At 45.4% G+C, this 18,263-nt stretch overlaps 1 protein-coding gene across 1 annotated transcript; it reads right to left on the bottom strand.

The window, feature by feature from the left end:
* Nucleotides 1-1,966: 1,966 nt before the first annotated feature.
* LOC115558446 (potassium channel subfamily K member 2) lies at nucleotides 1,967-12,255 on the bottom strand. Its single transcript, XM_030376581.1, has 9 exons — nucleotides 12,105-12,255; nucleotides 10,764-10,870; nucleotides 10,520-10,632; nucleotides 10,062-10,152; nucleotides 9,342-9,459; nucleotides 8,632-8,792; nucleotides 6,644-6,830; nucleotides 6,105-6,244; nucleotides 1,967-4,668 (listed from the first exon to the last, which is right to left on the bottom strand). Coding segments are annotated over exons 1-9 (1,263 nt in total). The 5' UTR covers nucleotides 12,106-12,255; the 3' UTR covers nucleotides 1,967-4,323.
* Between the last annotated feature and the right edge of the window lie 6,008 nt (nucleotides 12,256-18,263).

Here is an 18,263-nt window from a genome sequence, read left to right as displayed (position 1 = left end):
CCCTTAACGAATTCACTACTCAAGAATAAAAACATTATGAATCAGACGCGCTGATTATGATCTCCACTCAGTCTGCTGGTTGGGAGCAGAACGCTTCACTCACACGACTAGCGTGGACATCTGTCGGTCAGGTGTCTGATCACCTGTAGGTTGACCCGTGCAGAAAGCAGCCAGAGGACCAGAATTAACGAGCTGAGAAGAGGGGATATGAAGGGCTCTGTTATTCCGTGCGCGTTTGTGTGCGTGCGTGTGTCTGTCTCTGCTCGTCCGTCCGTCTGTGTGTACGTGAATGATCCCCATCCTGTGTGCATGAGCAAGCCCCTGTCTGCACTCGGCGTCACTGAGTAAGCAGGCGTAGCCGGGCCAACGAAAGCAGCAGACCCGCTGGCAGGAAGTGGAGCCCAGTGGACAGTAGGCCTACGTGGGATGAGAGGTGATGGAGGAATTAATCACGAATGAGAATATGTAGATCTGTCACATAGCTGGGATGGTCTTAGTTGAAAGAGTAATTACTTTGTTTTAAAGAACGATTTCTCAAAAGGGGGACACGTCTACCTTTTGTTGACGAGTCCATCCAACGACACAGTGGGGCTATTGTCGATTTTGTACAGTCGATGGTCCATCCCAACCGAGGTAGCACTCATCACTTCACAACTCGGTCCTGTCCAGATGTGTTGGATTGCCACACAACTGACAAAAATGAATTAATTTTATTTGCATCCGTCCTTTAAGCAAGCGATTAGCCCACAACTTGTACGTATACCGCAATGTTCTTTTGTCTGTCAGCGTTGGTAGGGTTATTTTGAGGTGTGCATGATGGGATCCGGCTTGTCATCATTGCGAACAGACTCAATGAAGCGAGCTTCCTGCTAGTGTGTGTGTGTGTGTGTGTGTGCTGGGCAGTCGGCCTGTCTAGCTGTTGTTGGCCGCGGACCAGTCTGACTGGCCACTGGGTGTGGGATTGTCCCTGGGCGAGCCACTAAGGGAGAGGGCGAGAGAGTCCAGGCCAGTAAGGGATGGGGAAGATAAGAGGTAATAAGATGAGATTATAAAGGTGAGGCTAAATGGCAAGAACATTCATTAAAGTGGGATTCAAATCTAATCAAGTATGACGGTACAGTATCATATCACACTCACAGAAGAGTGAGGAGTCGATTAATTAAGAAATTATTTCTGTGTCCCTAAACACTTAAGTGAAATACACTGGGGACCACCAGGTCATTGGGAATCAGACTTTGAAAAATACTTTCAGAGGAGGCTTACAAACTTCTACATGCATCAGTCTTCCAGAGATGCTATAGCATCATGTGTGTTCTATAACAAAAAAAGGTTTTACTGTGGTTGACTAAATTCATACGGGGCTGTGGGGAAGATACTCTGTAGCCCCTTATGGGGGCTGGGATTCACCATTGACTTAACCACCACAAGACACTGAGCCTGTCAGTGTCTAGAAAAAAGATGGCTGCTGGATGAGCCAGGGCCCTGGATGAGTTCCCCCTGGCAGGGCGGTGTTTATAAAGGCCGAGATAGGGCCCTGGTGATAAGCGGCCCTCTATCTGGCTCATCGTGTGGTGTTGATCCTAGCCTGCGCCGCCGCTTCCTGCTTTCAAACCTTCATTTCACGCCTCAGGGGCCGAGCTGCTGTCGGCCAGTCAACATCCATCAGACCTGCCCGTTATCATGACGCGTTTGTCACCCGTCCAGGAAGATTGAACCCAAGGCAAGGGTCAATCAGTTTGTCACCCCTGTGTGAATCAGCCCTGTTGGATTATTGGGGCTTGGGTGATGCTAATTTGAGACGGTCGAATAGGTTATCAATACGCTGTTAATCAAGATTTCAAGATTTTTTTGATTCAGTTCAAGATGTTTTGTGCAAACGTGAGGAGACAGAGTCATTTATGGCTCAAACAAATGTGTGTATTTTATATTTTATGTTTCTAAAAGTGTCTTGTTTCTGTTCATGGCGACTATGAATGTGTAGCACAGAGATTTGGATGCGTAACTTAATAACTTTTAAAGTCCTGATTCTTCCAATGAAAGGGTACATAGAAGCCGTTGAAATCACAGTATATTCAAGTCATTTAATATTCTGTGTAAAAAATCTGTATCTATGGACATTTCTTTGAGCTAATGATTTCCTTACATCAGAAATATGCTCTTCCAACGTAAACATACAGAAAAATACATAAGCTTTATCCTCCATATCATAGAGTATCAACCAATCAAAGCACATCCAGTACATTAGTAGATTGTAGTTATACACAGTATAATCAGTTTTTTGTTAAAAATAAAGCTTACAAAGGAAGTTAGAAAATAGTTAACCTATGAACCCAGATCCAAAATAAAGCTAACCAATCACAAGATGTTATGAAATGCAATGTTAGTACCAACAGCTAACCCTGTTTAAAACAAATGATTTGCTCAGTAAAACTAGTATGCAAAACTATGAAATAAAAGGTTATTTTGGGGTACCTTAATAGGTACTGAGGTGTATTCAAATCACCACATTTACTGGAAGCCTAAGGACACAAAGTTCCTTGTGGAGGAAAAACACTATTATTGGGTCTGAGGCTGGAAAATAAAAGTGCATTTTTAACGGCAGGCATACGCACATCAAGCGTGCGTATGTCTGAATGGCTGACTTACTGCGTGTTACTTCACCTGCATCCGTTTATGCATATAACACACAAGTTATGGCACAAGCAAAATGTCACTGTCTGAATGCTGTATTACTTCTTCATCTCTTATCCTAAAATTAGTCGGAGTTGAAATATTCCTAAAGATTTACCAGTTTGCACTTTTTTGTCCAATTGTTCCACTGAAATACCTAAAACGCCTTACAGGCTTGAGTAAATCCAATACAAAAATGGCCTTATTATTTTCCCAATTAAATCTCCATCTTTAGCTCCTTCCAATGCATCATTAAGATGAGTGTTTGATATTTATTGATTACAACTGCTTAATCAGTCAGAGGCTTGATAACATGAATTTTGTAAACTATCTAAAGACCATAACGACAATTGAATGACAAACCGGATTCCTCTGTATGTACAAGGCATCCCTAACATACCACTCATACCACTAACTTGCAATACAGCAGTTTTGTTCAATGTTATGTCATTAAAACCGTGGCTTGGTATACCCATGCATGGTAGTTAAAAAGGCCAACAGAATTCAAGGATGTTGACCCAATGGCATTTGATGCTTGATTAATCAAATATGAGTAGATGATGCAGAAAATGTAACTTTTGATAAAGTCTTAAATTAATGTTCGACATATAAATACTTCAAAATATTTGAAAGTACGCTTGTCTGGGATATCAGTTTGTAAAAGAAAAACTGGCTTAAGACACAATATCCAGGACTTTATATAATAAAGTGCCTTGGAGCTATGCCATTTTCATCATGGCTGTCCAGCTGGTACGACTGTCATTAAGAATGGCCAAACTTATGTTAAATCCATCAAAGTTACCTCTTTGATATAGGGTATCAGACAGATACTTAAGGAACTGCTGGAGACATGATCGGAATACAATCAGAATACATATTATTTTTAAGAGTCTAAGAAATACTGATCTGGCATTGTTACATTAAGATGATGAAGCAAATTAAGAACATAAATGTGTAGCTTGGATAAGGTTGTGTTTTTTTTTAAATTTGGTGTACAACCTCTTAGAAATGTCAACTTTTGTCGTCCATTCGCCATTGCCATTCTTGTTGTACTTCGTTACATCGCTAATGTGCTAAATTCTTCACATTTCTACTTCTTTGGTCCACTCAGCACACCCTAGCCTACACATTGTTTGCTGACAGTTGCACTCTTTGCTATTCAGACATAGTGCTGGTCTTTGCAGTTTGAATACTATCACATTCTGTTGTGTTGAGGTTGGGGAAATCCTCTTGTTTCATGCTAAATTGGCACATCCACCAATGTAGGCAACAGTGGTCAGAGGTGGATAGCGTTGGCTATGATGGGGTCAGTTCTGAGATCACCTGCACAGGCGAGGGAAGCTTAAGAGGCACACAGTGGGGTCAGGGAGGCCTGGAGCCTTACTGATAGGAATAACTTTCAATCAACCGTTTGCGACCTGCGTCGACAGAAGAAGCAAACCGACGCAGACTTGTACCTCAGATTTTAGGCTGGCACATTCAAATTTGTCGGGACACACGCTGACATAACCTACCTTCATGAGCAGCCGTCACCATGTGCCAACAACATCTTATCCGGTTCGACCAATCACTGACCCCTAGTACGGGGTCAGTCTTTCTCAGATATGCAACCGAAAAAAACGTTTTTTACACCGTGATTAAAAACATGTCTACTCATAGCTGCTCGATGATGGAGATGTCTCCCAGCTCGGGGTCCAGACCGTTCATGAAGTAGCGTCCCTTCCTGGTCAGCGGCGTCATGAGCGACTGCAGGGCGGCCTCCTTCTCGCTCCGCTCCCTCTCCCGCTCCTCGCCGTAGCCCCCCGAGGCCAGGCCCCGGCGGGGGACGCAGAGCTCGGGGGCGGAGCTCAGGCCCAGGTCGGTGGACAGCTTGCGCTTGATGGAGGCGGCGCGCTGGAACTTGTCGTAGATGTCGATGCTGACGCGCCGCCGCGTCTCCTTCAACTCGGCCGACACGTTGGCCGTCCACTCGGCCGCGTGCGCCCGGATCTCCACCACCTGGGGGGTGGGAGGGGGGGGAGGGAGGGAGAGGGCGAGAAGGAGGGAGGGAGGGGGAGAGGGGGAGAGGAAGTGAGGGAGGGGGGGTAGGAAGGGGGAGGGAGGGGGAGAGGGAGAGAGAGAGGGGGAGGGAGAGGGAGAAATGGCGGGAACAGGAAGAGAGAGAGGGGGAGGGGGGAGGGGGGAGGGAGAGAGTGAGGGAAAATACGGAGAGAAGGACAGTGGGAGGGAGAAAGAGTGGGAGAGGGAAAGAAAGAAAGAGAGAAAGGGAGAGAGAGAGGGAGAGAGAAACGTGGAGAGCGGGAAAGAGGGAGAGAGAAAGGTGACGGTTAATCCCTGCAATGTCAGTGTGTCTATTTAGGCAAGAGAGCAAGATAATTAATTTGTAATTTTCCACATTATCCAAATGACACACACACAAACGCAAATAAAATATGCTGACAAAATCCTTCTGTTTGCCTTACTAATGGATTAGCGAGATATGCTAGAGAGCCAGAGGTGATGTATGAATTGATGGCGCTCTTTCTGCCTCTGATGTCACAGGAAGTCAACTCAATTACATCAAAACATCATACCTGCAACTAGATTTAATCAGCCATGTCAAATATCACACACACACACATTGAACATACTCTCGCGGCTCCGCTTCTTGATATAACGGCCGCGTAAGCCTTTACAGAGAAGTCAACGTAAAGCCAGCCAGGTCACTGTTTCTCTTTATGCATGGCTGATTGGTCAGCACAAGCCAGCGGAAATGTTGTCAGTCACTCAGAATATATACTTTTTTGCTTTATGTATCATTAATCACGATGTGCAGGGTCATGTACCAACCGATGTACCAACCAAATCAGACCTAATTCAACGTTTGCCTATTCTGCCAAATTAACATACCACACCTTTAACAGTGGAGAAAGACAACATACACAAACACACACACACACACATTACTATAGCTCCTGCCCTGCTATCATCATATCTAATCTATAAAGTAAGATCTCCATACGCCCCCCCTGCCCTCTCTCTCGTCTGTCTGTTTGTCTGTCTCACTCTCTCCCAGCCCCCCACTTTATCTCTTACTCTCTCTCTCGCTCGCTCTCTATTTCTATCTCTCTCTCTCTCTCTCTCTCTCTCTCTCTCTCTCTGCCGTCTCTTTCACGCTCTGGAGAAGCTCAAGCTAATAGCCTGCGACGCTATCGATTACTTGCACAATGTGGGGATGGAGGTGGAGGTGGTGGTGGAGGCAGGGAAACAGTTGATCAGATTACAGAAAAGTCTCATGGCTGGAATGAAGTTAGACAGAGGGCAAAAGTTGAGATGGAGAGAGACGGACGGGCAGACAGATTAATGTATGGGTGGATAGATAGATAGATGGATGGATGGATGGATGGATGGATGGATGGATGGATGGATTGATGGATGGATTGCTGTAGACATACTTCTTCTTTGGTCCTCCTGGAGATGACCCTCAGCCAGTCTCCTATCATGCTGAGGATGGCGGCAAAGTAGGCCAGTCCCACCAGGATCCAGAACCACACGCCGGGTTTGTAGTAGTCTTGGTATTCTATCTCAGAGCCACCTGCACAGAGAGCAGCAGGTCAGGGTGGAGGATCACCGCCCATAGGCCTTCGATTCACACTCCTGTTAGAGAGCTCCAGGGTTCCTGCAGATCTTAAATATGAAAACACTAATTGAACTGATCTTGTCAGAGTGGTCAAAGTTGTGAGAGAAAATGTGCTTAAATACATACATTTTTAATTCTTTGAATCCAAATCTCTCAGATGTATTATTGTGTTATTACTGTGCTTACCGTGAGATGAAGTGCACTGGTAATATTTGTGTGTGAGTGTGTGTGTTAAAGTGTTGTGTCACTTTATCAGTCAGTGCACGTGCCGCTGGCCTCCTGCTTCGCAGCCGACGGGCATGGCGGCCCGTCGAGCCCCCGGGGGGGGGGGGGTCTGCGAGGGGAAAACCCTACCTGCCACAAAGTCCCCGAAGCCGATGGTCGTCAAGGTGATGACCACAAAGTAGAGGGACTCGGGCGCGGACCAGCCCTCGATGTGTTTGAAGACGGCGGTCGGCAGCGCCACGAACAGCAGACAGCCAAACAGGACGAAGAGCAGCGTGGAGATGACCCGGATCTTAGTCTGACTGATGTCCCACTGCTGGGGGAGAGAGGGAGAGGGAGAGAGAGAGGGGGAGAGAGAGAGAGAGAGAGGGGGAGAGAGAGAGAGAGAGAGAGAGAGAGAGAGAGAGAGAGAGAGAGAGAGAGAGAGAGAGAGAGAGAGAGAGAGAGAGAGAGAGAGAGAGAGAGAGAGAGAGAGAGAGAGAGGAGAGAGAGAGAGAGAAGGGGAAGGGAGAGGGAGGAAGGGAGACAGGAAAACGAGAAAGTAAAGGGAGCGGAAAGATGTGTAGTAAGTATCAGTCGATGAGGGTATATATATCGATATTTCATATCTATATATAGATAAGTATTACATTATACTGGATCACAGTATTTGTAATGTCAGCTATGAACTGTTCATTCAGCACTTCCAGAACGTTCCTGGATGTGGTCAACCATCACTCAATGGCTGTTCTTCACAATAACTTCCCCGTAAGCGATCTTATCCCCTCTTTCGGGTTTTTAAGTTTGGTCGGCATCAGCAAATTCTCCCCAGGCACAAAAAAAATGTGGCGACCATTCGCAGCCGTATTAATAATGAAGCTGTTCAAGTATAATTATCTTATTGCTGCCAGACCCCAGAATTTACACAAAATAAGGCTGGTAATGAGGTGTTTGAATTAATGTGTGGGGTATGCATTGACACTGGTTCAAAATGGTATTAGTATTAGCATTAGCACATTAGCATAGACACATGCATATAGCATACACATACAAACACACACACACACACACACACACACACACACACACACACACACACACACACACACACACACACACACACACACACACACACACACTCACACCCTCACACACACACACACACACACACACACACACACACACACACACACACACACACACACACACACACACACACACACACACACACACACACTCCCTTTGCCTCAGCATTATGCATACTCTTCATCGCTGAGGCCTGTCCCCAGAGACTACTTAACCATTAATACATTCGACATTCTCCTTTGAAAACTCAAAAGGCTCTCCACTGATTTAATAGCCAGTGGCTACTGAGTGAATAGCGTTTTAAAACTATGGCTCATTATAGTTTATTGATTATTTATTGTATTTATTTCTACCTTGCAGCCACACTCTTGCAGGTACCGCTCTGGTCACAAATTTGTTTGACACCGTTGATACTTCAGATCAAGGACCCCCCACGTCGGTGGGCAACCTGAATAATGCATTTTAATGAGCTGGGATCTCGAGGTCATCGATTTCAGTGGACATTAAGATGGAATAAGCTTCACTCAGACATTTAGTTAACATTTACCCAAGCTCAAATCAAAACAGGGCTTGGGTAACTAACTCTCTGCAGCTCGAGGCTCAGAGCTGCCTGTCCAACATTCCACCAGAGTTGGGTTCATTCTCATTTAAATAGGGGTCAACGGTTTATCATCCAGCATCTTAGGATTCAGACATATGCATTCACACACACATACACACACACACACACACACACACACACACACACACACACACACACACACACACACACACACACACACACACACACACACACTCACACACACACACACACGCAAACACACACACACACACACACACACACACACACACACACACACACACACACACACACACACACACACACACACACACACATAGGCGTGCAGAAACATGCATGGAAGCTCACAGATACACAGCACACTGCATAATACAATGCAGTGTGCTGTGCATGTTAATGGCTGTCTAAAAAAAAGCCATTTTGGCCTGTGTGTGTATGCGTGTGTCTTTATGTATCTGTGACCATCACTCACCACAATCATCTTCTCCACTTTAGCGATCCCCTTGCCAAATATGGTGCCCAGCTGGTCTCCTACACCGGCCAATAGGAAGCCAAAGAGAGGGATCCCGAGCAGCGCGTACACAATGCAAAAGATTCTCCCGCCCTCTGTTTGGGGGGAGATGTTCCCGAACCCTGCAATGAGACACACACGTCGCAGGACCATGAACTACACTTCCAATGATGTGTATCAGAGGCTGAGGGGAAAGCATTGTGAGGTAAGTGGAATGATTACTGTAGATAGACTCAAGTCTGTCTTTAACAAACAAGTTACCTCTGATTTCCTTCTCTTTATAAATTCCCTTTTTCCACTTCTGACCTTCTCCGCTCACACACGCACGCACAAGCACGCACGCACACACACACACACGCACACACACACACACACACACACGTATTACTTATTGAATTACAAGTAAGAAGGCTAGACAACACATGATATATACACATATTTAAGGACCCTCCATGAGCATAATAGTATTACATCCAGGAAGTATCGTCAAGCATCATCCACAACAGCTACCCCAGTGTTCCTCGTACAGAAAGCACGGTGAAACAATAGACCCAGCTGTTGTTCATTCATCGGGCTCCTCTGACACACACACACAACCATGCATATGCAAGCGTTGACGTCTCCTGTTGTGTCATACACGCACATACAAACTTCCTTCTGTGTGGCCTCACCGATAGTAGTGATGACTGTACCGGCAAAGAAGAAGGCTGAGCTCAGGTCCCAGAGACTAGCATGATGGGTCAGCGTTCCTGCAGGGTTCACGCCCGAACGAATCGCTGTCACCACTTGCTGCAGTGGGAGAGGCCGAGGGAGAGTTCAGTGATTAGAGTGTAACTCACACGGATCGCGAAGGGCACCATAGAAACAGCTTTCGTTGGTCAGGGCAGTTGTTGATCAAGGTGAGACACACACGCAGGTGCGTGTGTGTGTGTGCGTGTGTGTGCGTGTGTGTGTGTGTGCGTGTGTGTGTGTGTGTGCGTGTGTGTGTGTGTTTGTGTGTGTGCATGCAGGGCTGAATGTTGTAAAGGTCGTTCTTATTTGCATCACCACTGTAGCCGTCTGATACTGAGGCCTTGCAAATCTCCTGGCGTCCTTGTGTAGATTCCTTTTAATGACTTGCAGACTGGTCCACTTCCCCCATAGTGGCAAATTAACTTAGTCTCAGTCTTAATCCCCCTCACTTTGGTTTCCTTTGTTTTTACTGTCCATGATTTGAAAGTTGACCTATAAAAATCATTCTATCTAAAATGTAATAAAATACTTTGCAGTCAAGAAACGTCCCAGAAAGAAGTTGTTTGTCATCACAAACCCATTCTTCACAATTCATAGGAGACTGTAGGCTTGAGTAGGCTCTTGGTTGCAACGGCAGTGTAACTGACAGTAGGCCCTACCTTGACCAGTTCCTCCAGCTGGCTGTGGTTCACACAGGGGTGTCTGGAGAGGAACTCCAACTTCTGGGAGAGGATGGCCAAACGCTGGGCACTGGAGGGGAGAAGGAGCGTTAGAGAGATGGGAGAGAAGCAGGGGGTCAAAGTTCACAAGTCAAACAATATATATTTTTATTCTTATAGAAATACTCCAAGAGCTTGATAATCCTAATATGGGCGGGAAACAGCAGAATGAGCGCAGACCCAGACTGTGTGGTACCGAGGCATGTATCCACCAGACTGTGTGGTACCGAGACATGTGTCCACCAGACTGTGTGGTACCGAGACATGTGTCCACCAGACTGTGTGGTACCGAGACATGTATCCACCAGACTGTGTGGTACCGAGACATGTGTCCACCAGACTGTGTGGTACCGAGACATGTGTCCACCAGACTGTGTGGTGCCGAGACATGTGTCTACCTCTCGTGGGGCTGCTCCAGGGCTCTGAACACCAGCGCTCCCATCACCAGATACAACACCACCAGGAAGAAGATCACAGACACCGTCTTCCACTTCATCACCGTGGCCACCATCTACAATACATGAGCACAGCAAACATCAGATCCATGTCCGCATACTTGTACTCGTAGGTTTTAGTATGCTGCTGTAGCAAAACATCAACCAAAACATTTGTTTTTTAAAAGTATTTACTTTTTCCCCTCACCTCGCTTTCCTCCCGGGGGCTCACTGTGACAGGCTTGTTTGAGAAGGAGAGGCGGGGCTTGCTGTTTTGAGTAGCAGATTTGGGGTCCAGTAAGTCTGGAGCTGCCACTGTCCGTGAAACGAGAAAAAAGGTTATTGGACATGATATGGGATGTGTGTGTGCTTGTTAGTGTGTGAATGTGGGATGCACGTGTGTCTGCATTGGCATTTGCACATTCAGGGGGAGGGAAATACAAATGTATGAAATGATACCATTGCACCATTCACTGGTGCAATATTTACTTTTAAGCAAGAGCACATACATAATGAGATGAATGTTCATGAGATTCAAATACAAAACACAAAAGTAAAATGATCATTTATCATAAAAATAAGAATGAGAAAAAATACATTCAAACAATTAATGCAGGAGAGAGAGCGATAGAGAGAGCCATTTGGAGGGAGAGAGAAAGCCATTGATGGACAGAGAGAGATCCATTGAGGGTGTGTGTGTGTGTAGGTGTGTGTGTGTGTGTGTGTGTGTGTGTGTGTGTGTGTGTGTGTGTCTGTGTGTGTGTGTGTGTGTGTGTGTGTGTGTGTGTGTGTGTGTGTGTGTGTGTGTGTGTGTGTGTGTGTGTGTGTGCGTGTGTTTGTGTGTGCGAGAGAGGGAAAGAGAGGAAGAGAGAGAGAGAGTGAGAGATAGAGAGAGAGAGAGAGAGAGAGAGAGAGAGAGAGAGAGAGAGTGAGAGATAGAGAGTGAGAGAGAGAGAGAGAGAGAGAGAGAGAGAGAGAGAGAGAGAGAGAGAGAGAGAGAGAGAGAGAGAGAGAGAGAGAGAGAGAGAGAGTGAGAGATAGAGAGAGAGTGAGAGATAGAGAGGGAGAGAGAAGGTGTGACAGAGAAAATTAGAGTGAGAAGCAAGTGAATAAATGTTTGTATTGAATCATTTGGCACATAAAAAATGAATTTACTCTATATCTGATCTGTACTAGTCGTATGTGTAGCATTTTACTCATGTTTTCTGGATTGTGATGCGTAATGCCAATATTTGCCAAGAAAATTATCAATGCTTTGTCAATAGACACGAAATGACAACTGCCGGCATAATACCAACTGTTTGGCACAGAGTCTGAATAACTCAAAACGGACTTCCGATGATGAAGTATAGGCATATTGTACCATTTACTGAATTATAATATACGAATATGAGGGAAACTTACTTGAAACTATAAAGTGCCTTGGATAGTTTTTACGTTCCATTTGTGGATAAGCTTTAGACTGTTGATTTCCTCCATGCACTCGGTTCCTCCCAGACCCATGCACCTGTACATGGGTCTGTGAGTACCGCATCGGTACAGTACTCACTCCTAGCCGCCTAGCCGATGCCCCGAGCTCTCCTCTCCGGGTCCGGGGTGCTCTCCGCGCTGAGAGGAATCTTTCCTGCTCCCCGTCTTCCCACTCTGCGAGGAGGAGCACTACCTTTCCCCGTCTCCGTCTTCAGTCCGCTCGTTTGCTCTTCCCTCGGAAAGAGTTTATGTTATTCGCTTTGTCCGCTCACAGTGACAGACGGGTGCCCGGCAGACGGTACGTCCACATGGCACGGTGAAGTATGCACTCTTTGCGCAGTGGCTTGCTCCAGTCTCTGTGTGTTACCGTGTCTGCGATTCACCGCAAACTGACACGCTGCCTTTTCAGTACACGGTACCTTGGTAGTGGGGGTGGTGCGGGTGGTGCGGGTGGTGCCGGGGTTGAGCGCGGGGAAAGAAGGGAGGGAAAAAGCCAATGGGGGGGCCGTCGGGTTTTAGGGATATGCACATGCGCTGCCGGAGAGAGAGAGAGAGAGAGAGAGAGAGAGAGAGAGAGAGAGAGAGAGAGAGAGAGAGAGAGAGAGAGAGAGAGAGAGAGAGAGAGAGAGAGAGAGAGAGAGAGAGAGAGAGAGAGAGAGAGAGAGAGAGAGAGAGAGAGAGAGAGAGAGAGAGAGAGAGAGAGAGAGAGAGAGAGAGAGAGAGAGAGAGAGAGAGAGAGAGAGAGAGGCCACAGGTAGGACTGCCAGAAACCCTCTCACCTCGCTCCCGCAGTGAGGAGGGGTCCACCAGATTATAGGGGTCCACCTCCACCACATCATAGGGGCCCACTCGCTCGCACGCCTCATCTCACCAATTTGATTAATAAATAATTAGACCTCCACATTATTACCACTAGCCCACTATGAGGTATGTTCTATGGCCAACTTCTAATCACTCCATTCTCTGAGAATTAATGAACAACTTTAACATCGTAAAACGAGCGCCCAGCGCGTCGCTCCCAGCGCGTCTCATGCGCTCCTGGCTGGAGCACAGCTCCCGCAGGTCACGGCAGCACGCCCGGGGTGCATGTTATCACAGCGCGGAGCGGTATTCTGGCGCACATTTAGTTCCATGTTTCTAATCTTAATTCATGATCTCAGTCTGAACCTGTAGCCGTGGTAGTATCTCACATTAGGAAGGCCAGGTACGATTGTGTCACTTCTCTGAATAAAAAATAGAATAATTACATGCAATTAAACTAAAGGTGTAGGCCTATATATAAATAGAAAGCTAGTATCAAAATCCAAAGGAGTCCACCCACAACAGTTGACATTGACACCACTCTTACATAAGTACTGAAACATTTAGTCTGTAAATTGCCTGTCGAGAGGGTTGTAGCCTATTTGGGATCAATAAATACGATTTCTCAAAACAGTAAAAATACGGAGGATAGCTGAGGTCGTCTACACCTTTTGGTCACTGGGTTTGCCATTAACCCAAACCCATAATAAATCAGACCCCTGTCGATCGTTGGTATTCGGTTTTGATACTTTGATACTCAAAAATGTATGATGATTAAGTAAATCAACCAACAATTTGTTGTCCCTAGTAATCACTTAGATTGTGTGTGTGTGTGTGTGTGTGTGTGTGTGTGTGTGTGTGTGTGTGTGTGTGTGTGTGTGTGTGTGTGTGTGTGTGTGTGTGTGTGTGTGTGTGTGTCTGTGTGTTGCGCGCGCGCGCGCGCAGTTCATTGTCCAACCCGGTTAAGCTAAAGTATGATAATCATTTCGGTTCATAGTTAGGCCTAGGTCCCATTGCATTCAAGTGGATCAAAAATAGAAACCTAATTTAAAAGATTTTCATTATCATGTATTATTTGTGTCTAGTTTTTCAGGGACAATATATTCTTGCAGTGTGGAAAAAACCCACAAGAACAGATATATCCCAGCACATCTGCCATTCAAGGACTTATTTAAAACCGGATCCATAAAAATACATACAAAATCATTTCAAATAGAGATGGAATGACTGAATATAAAATATTAAAATAAGCTATGAGAGGCATATTTCGAGAGGATTAAGAAAGAGGCTTGAGGAGCAGAAGTTAAATAGAGAGATTGGTGCCCATGAGAAGAGAAAGAGAATCACGAAAAAACCTGTGAACTCATCTGTCATCACCATGACGACCCAAAGAGAATGTTAGTGATGTTCGTTTGGCCAATATTTTGGTGGTTGAAAACGTGTGTGTGTGTGTGTGTGTGTGTGTGTGTGTGTGTGTGTGTGTGTGTGTGTGTGTGTGTGTGTGTGTTTGTGAGTGTGTGTGTTTGTGTGTGATCATTCGTTCATGCATGCAGGTGTGTGTGTGTGTGAGCTTTGTATGAGTGGGTGATCAATATGAACAACATGTGTGTGAGTGAACAGCGCCCACCAGGTTAATTGGCGCCGACAGAGCAGGGAACCCGGGCCCATGAGGCCCCCAGGATGGACAGGTATGCAATTAGTGGCTCATATATCCCGGAACCACCCTGTGTGTGGGTGTGCTTATGCGATCGTGTGCGTGTGTGTGTGTTTATGTGTGTGTGTGTGTGTGGGCATGCTTGGGCTTGGGTCTGTGTGTGTGTGAGTGTGTAGGTTTGTGTGTGTGTGTGTTTAACATAACTTCCCTTCTCTCTCTAATGACCTGAAGCCCTAAAGAATTAAGCTGTGGAATGGGACAACAACCTTTCCACACAAACAGTACTCAGCTATTGTGAGGAACCTTCCTTCCATCCTTCCTACCTTCTTTCTAACCTTCATTCCCTTCATCTCTTTCAGTTTTTCTTTCTTTCCTTCTCCATCCTCCTGTCATTCTTTCTTTATTTAATTTCCGTAGTTCTATTAAAGAATAGGTGTGCTTGGTTCAAATGTTGAATGGAAAAACGTTCCAGTAGTAGAACTGAAATGACCATCACACCAGAGACCATTTGACCACGATATCCGCCAAACATGTTACCATCCAACAAGAGATGCGGATTATGGTCACATGGCTCAGTGAAACCTCCAACTGAAAACAAAATCCCTGCCATGCCTTAAATAGTTCCCCACACCCCATTCCCTGTGTGACCCCTGCGCCCTATGGGTGTTATAGACGGTGGTTTGGTTAGGCCCCTTGTGCTTCGAAGGGGCCACAATGGCTGTTGTTATGAGGGTCCGTGTTTAGGATATCACATATAGCCGACCAGGGCTGCGTTGGCTAATGTTATTGTGCCACAGGACTGCCGCTATTGTACTGGGGGTCCAGGGTTAAAAATAGCCTGGATAGTTTTGACTATTAGCTGCAGTGGGTGGAAGCCCCTAATCCTTGTTACATAACTCAACTGGGAAAGTGACTTTGGACATGGTGTCTGTGCGTGTGTGTTGTGTGTGTGTCTGTGTGTCGCTTGCATGGCTGTGCCCAAGACCATTTGCGGGAGACTGTGTCTGTCCATGTAACAGATTGTGTGTTCACGTGAGTGCACTTGGGCTATGCATAAGACAAACAAGGACATACAGTTTTGTGACTCGCCTCAAACTGGGGCTGATGGGAACATACCGACAGCACATAAAAAAACATTTCTGGGAAACTGAAAGTCTTTGGTAATATGATTGAGTTGTATATTGTTCTCAGCAGAATGGGCACTTTGTGTCTGGTTCATAATTTTGCTCTTGTTACGAGAAGTATGTGACATGTAACAAGTGTCAATTACCGTTCTCGGCTCAGCAAGGTAAAGGTGCTGTAGGTAAGATTAAAGAGTCCTATTCTTTTTCTTGTAATATTTAAGAAATGGCGTAGCCACCCGACAGCCATTAGTGAGGGAAATGCGCTTTGAGAATATCTGTTTTGTGTTGACTGCGCCTCCCTCTGTTAGAGCCATTTCGATTTTAGGCTCATTCGGACCATCAGATATCTCTTCTGTGATTTCCTCAGAGGATCAAACTTTCCTGTCATTCACAGGTGTGTGAAACGCAACTCAATGGCATAGAAACGTAGGGCGGGACGAGAGGGAGGGGACGTTCTTTGTCTTTTTTTGTTAAAATGTCTTGCCCTCTTCAAATCTTTTCTACCCTTTCAATTAAACAATTGCAAACCTTAATTGATCATTTATCTTTGGCCCCTGATTGTATCAAACGTTTTATCTATTACCGTCCCTTTATTTTTGTAGGCCTACATGCATAAAATGTGTGTGTTACGTTATCGAACCTCAACCCTAACCCTAACTGTGAAACTTGGACTAAAAAACACAATAAATAATTATTACTTATCAACCCTCACTGAAGTTACATAAAATATTTACTGAAATTGCATCAATTAAAAAAAACTTGAATTGAATTGAATAGAGTTGATTGAATTGATTAAATCTTTTACTTTTTATAGAAATTTAAAGTAAAAGAAAATAAACAGCAAAACTGAAGAGTGTGAGAGTCTGGGCTTATTAGCGTATATCTCTGAGAATAGTCAGATGGGTCAGGTCAACGTATGTTACGGTAAATGTTTATATTAAGTTTAACTGGTGTGAAATAAGCAGTGTATCAGTCTCCAATCGCTCATACAACTAGTCTGTCACGCACACACATACACTAATGGACACTGTGTGAGCGTCAAGTCTATAGTATATGTAGTATATAATCCAGCTTTTAGGGGCTTTGTCCTTTTTCACACACACACGCACACACACACACACACACACACACACACACACACACACACACACACACACACACACACACACACACACACACACACACACACACACACAAACAAACGCACACATATATATACACTCCCATGGAACTACATTTCCAGCCACTCATGGCAGCAATTACGGTCTAATCTCTCTTCCTGTAAGCAAGTGTCAGTGGGATGTTTTTCCACCGGTCATCTGTAAAATGAAGCGTACAGTCACGCAAACCCACCCACACCCACACACACACACACACACACACACACACATATGGACACATCCATGCATACACTCCCACACCCACCCACACACCCAGACACACACACACACACACACAACCACACATATGGACTTACACACATGCATGCATACACACCCCCACACACATGCACACATACAGACACACACACACACACACATATAGACGCACTCATTCTACACAGTGGGAACTCTGGCCTCTGATGCATAAATGGCTGCATGGGGAGCTAGCGTGCTATAGGATATAACCTCCAGGTGCGAGGGAGGGGTGGGGGTGAGAGTGTGTAAGATGTGTAGACATGACTTCTGCATGGTCTTCCTGCTTACTGCAGTGGGGTAACGGTCCCAGGGGGTCCAGTGTGTGTGAAAGGTTGGTTGAGAAACGCTTCATTGCTTCTGGAACTTGACCCATTTTCAGGTTGACCGGGCTCAAAACACTGTCTGTACCTAAACAAAAGTTACAGTTCACACACGTTTTCAGAAACAAACAAAATGTGTCTGTAGACCAGGGTGATTGCCCTGCTCCGTATTTCAACTCTTCACTTCTCCCTTTTCATGCATAATTATCGAATAATATGATTAAAGGATTACCGTCCTTGATTCCGCACAACTGGCGTGTGTGTGTGTGTGTGTGTGTGTGTGTGTGTGTGTGTGTGTGTGTGTGTGTGTTTGTGTGTGTGTCGGTCACCGGTTGGCATACAAATGTATGTATGACGCTGAGGGGAAACGAGTTGAGGGTGCGTCTATAGTGTGAAAGAAACAAATTACCCATTTGAAGCATGAGAACAGCGACATCTTTTGGTCAGACACAATCAGCGCATACATTGGCTTTTTTTCGTTCGACTTTTTTCAAACAGATTTCTTGTGTTTGAATTGGACATCAAATTTACCGTTAGCAAGACGTAGAGTAGCTCACTTTGATAGTTTGAAAGGCAAAGACCAGGGTCCTAGAAATATAGACTTGGTGGTGAACTGTGGCATCCTCTATGGTATAAACACACTATTGAGTCTGGCGTGATTGTTAATTAAATGTGTAACATTTTCTTCAATCTTTTAACGATATTAGCGACACTGGCCTGCATTTAACCGGGCATAAATCAATCCTAATTGATATATTATCGTCGACTAAATAGGCCTATGAGGCCTTTTGTTCCGGAATAACAATGAGGTTGTCACCATACCACAGACGCTGAGAGAGTAACTTCTAACAGTAACGTGATCACCGTACCACACAACTACAACAAGGACCTTCCCAGGTTTCCTTGGTGAGCTTTGAACAG

Source organism: Gadus morhua, chromosome 14 (assembly GCF_902167405.1).
Source record: "Gadus morhua chromosome 14, gadMor3.0, whole genome shotgun sequence".
NCBI classification, from domain to species: Eukaryota; Metazoa; Chordata; class Actinopteri; order Gadiformes; family Gadidae; genus Gadus; species Gadus morhua.
Note: the sequence above shows the minus strand (reverse complement) of the source record. Positions and strands in the feature narration are given on the sequence as shown.